This window comes from Mastomys coucha, unplaced genomic scaffold, assembly GCF_008632895.1.
Source record: "Mastomys coucha isolate ucsf_1 unplaced genomic scaffold, UCSF_Mcou_1 pScaffold21, whole genome shotgun sequence".
NCBI classification, from domain to species: Eukaryota; Metazoa; Chordata; class Mammalia; order Rodentia; family Muridae; genus Mastomys; species Mastomys coucha.
Window position 1 is genome coordinate 23,999,414 of NW_022196904.1, and position 2,737 is coordinate 24,002,150.

A 2,737-nucleotide genomic window follows, 5' to 3' on the forward strand; every position below is an offset into this window, starting at 1 on the left:
AGCCTGGTGCTCTTCCCTCACTTCCTGTGAAATGCTGAGCACAGCCCCTGCGGTATGCTTCAAAGCTAACTACATTGTTAGCTAGATGACATTGTTTCAGTCACTGAGAGAGAAAGAGAGAGAGAGAGAGAGAGAGAGAGAGAGAAGACTAAGTGCATCCTGAAATTTCTCAACACATGGAGGGCATGGAGGTGGAGGAACAGCTTTGTGAAGTCCCCATTTGGAGAAGGGGATGAGGCAGGAAGTATCCAAGTGCTACCTGAGGAAGGGGTTGGGCTATGCACAATGGTCTGGTTCTCCTCTGCTGCTTCCAGGTGAACTGGCTCCTCCCTTGGGCCCCAAGGGCGATACTCTAGAATTCGGCACCGATACCAGCAGCGCCTCCGAGCATCCACTGTGCTCCAATACAGGCGGGAGCACCTGGAGCGGACAAATGGGACAAGAGGGTTAGGGAAACCTAGAAACAACATCCAGCCCCGGAGTCCTCCTCCCCTCATCAGCCCTGGAGTGCTCACTGGTAGCCAATGGGGAAGAGCCGACCCTCACAGTCTGAGAGATCAGACAGGGTGCCCAGCGAGTTGATTCTGATGGAGCCTATGGTACAAAGAAGAGGTCAAGTAGGGTAGTGCCAGGTGAGGTCAGAAGCAACACATAAGACAGCAAGAAGAGGCTTACCAATGAGTACGTTGATGACATCGGGTTCAAGTCCAGTCAAGAACTTTCGCTTGAAGTTGATGCCCTCAAAGTCCACATAGACTCGCCGAAGAACATCAAAACCATCAGGGGTCACGATCTCCTGGGAGACAGGAAGCAAAAGGGGTTGCTGGGTAGGCAGAGGGTTGGGGAGCATGAGGACAAAGCTCTGTAGGCAAGGACTTGGCCTATATGACCACAGGGAAGCCTAGGTGATAGGGGAGAGGGCAATGGATCCCCAGCATCCTGGCCCACCTTGCCATCTAGGAGGTCTGTGTGTTTCTGGCAGAAAACCTTCTTGTCATCCTGGAAGATGCAGTAGCTGGCCCGGGCACACATGAAGTGGAAGTTGCTGAGACATGAGGATAGGCAGCAGCCAACTGTGGCTCCAGGCTTGAGGCAGAGCTCACAGCGCTGTGGGAGAAGGGGCTGCTGAGGTGAGAACTATGTGGTTCTGCATCACTGACAACACTGCACAGACCCTGGCTGGCCCAAGCACCCTACAGATAGAAAGGGAAACCTCTTCCCTAGCTATGCCCAAGGCCAGGAGAAAGCTATCAGCTCTTACTGATTGGTACTTGCCACCTTTGTCACACTAGTCATCACAATAGCTCCTGCCAAGACAGGGTCTTCTCCAGGGCTCCACCAATGAGCACATAGTGAGGAAGGATTCTTTCTTTCTCTTTTGAGACAGGGTTTCTCTACACAGCCCTGGCTGTCCTGGAACTCACTCTGTAGACCAGGCTAGCCTCAAACTCACAAGACACAAGAGATCATCCTGCCTCTGCCTCCCAGAGTACAGAGACTAAGGTGTGTGTCACGCCTGGCTGAGAGTGGATTCTGAAGCTGACCTGACTGGGTCAAGTAGACTGCCTAGTCAAAGAAAGATGACATTGTACAGAAGGTGTCCAAAAGAGGTATTGTAGACAAGGGTATGAATTCCACATCTTGGGATACAGGCCTAGATCTAGCTAGAGAAAAGATGCTGCCAGTCATCAGTGCCAGTGTCTTGAGACAACCAAATGGGCACCAAGGGAGACAGACTCAGGGCACACACCTACAATCCCAGCACTTGCGAAGCAGAAGCAGGAAGATTATATTTGAAACTAGACTGGGCCACATATGAGTACCCGGTCAGCTAGGGCTCATTAGTCACTGTCCCCCAAAAAAAGGAGGGGGAGGGGGCTGAGAATATTAACACTGAGCAGTGGTAAAACACTTGCCTAGCATATGTGAGGCCCTGACTTCAATTACCAACACTACAAGAAGAGTAACAAGGATGAGCAGTGGAATGGAAGGACATATCCCAGAGATCATCATTTAATAAAGGATTAGGTTAGTTTCACACTGAAGGAAGTGCCAACCTGTGACCTCCAAGGGATGCCCACCTTTCTGGGCCCATGTCCTTACCATCTGCCTTCCACGAGCGACAGCAGCATGGACATTCTTGAGGGAGCCATCATTTTCCTCAAACACTTCAGCTGACCAAATGGCACAATTGACATGTGTCCACTCATTCTGCCCAATGTACAGGAGCCGCCCTGCCTCCTGTGGGCAGAAGAGAAGTGGCATGATTGGGAAATTCTCAGGACCAGGTCCCACGACTTAGAGCTCTATACAGCAACCGTTACCTTAGAGTCAGCATCCCCATACTTGAGACAGAGTGCACACTGACGAGGGTCATCCAGGTGTGAGAAAGCAGCTGGGTCCTTGCTCTGGAAAGCTGTAGAGGATATGGGAAGGTAAATCTACAAGAGTCAGAATCTAGAGAATGGAACAACAATCAGGATTCAGCCCTTGCTCCCCACTACCTGAAGGGTCTCCTGGAGGTTGCCCAGATTCTGGGGTCTCTGATTCCTGTTGTCTCCACTGAGCATAGACATGGTCCAGGGATGGAGGCAACACGGCATTGGGGAGGACTCCGCTGTGGAGACAGGGTTAGCAACTGATGTGCTCAACAAAGCAATTCAGCTGGAGCCTACTCATGATATAAACCTTAGCATGCAATGACTCCTTTCTTCCTTTCTCACATGGATTTCTCTCT

General features: G+C 51.1%; 1 protein-coding gene across 2 annotated transcripts in view; it reads right to left on the bottom strand.

Annotated features, from left to right (window-relative positions):
• Window positions 1-2,737, bottom strand: part of Kmt2b (lysine methyltransferase 2B) — a 20,272-nt gene that overhangs the window by 7,960 nt on the left and 9,575 nt on the right. For both annotated transcript variants that reach the window (XM_031386098.1, XM_031386097.1), the window contains exons 20-26: window positions 2,505-2,617; window positions 2,325-2,416; window positions 2,104-2,241; window positions 949-1,107; window positions 676-796; window positions 516-594; window positions 260-420 (exon numbers count right to left, since the gene is read on the bottom strand). In XM_031386098.1, coding sequence (XP_031241958.1) covers window positions 260-420; window positions 516-594; window positions 676-796; window positions 949-1,107; window positions 2,104-2,241; window positions 2,325-2,416; window positions 2,505-2,617 — 863 coding nt within the window. The remainder of the gene's footprint in view (window positions 1-259; window positions 421-515; window positions 595-675; window positions 797-948; window positions 1,108-2,103; window positions 2,242-2,324; window positions 2,417-2,504; window positions 2,618-2,737) is intronic.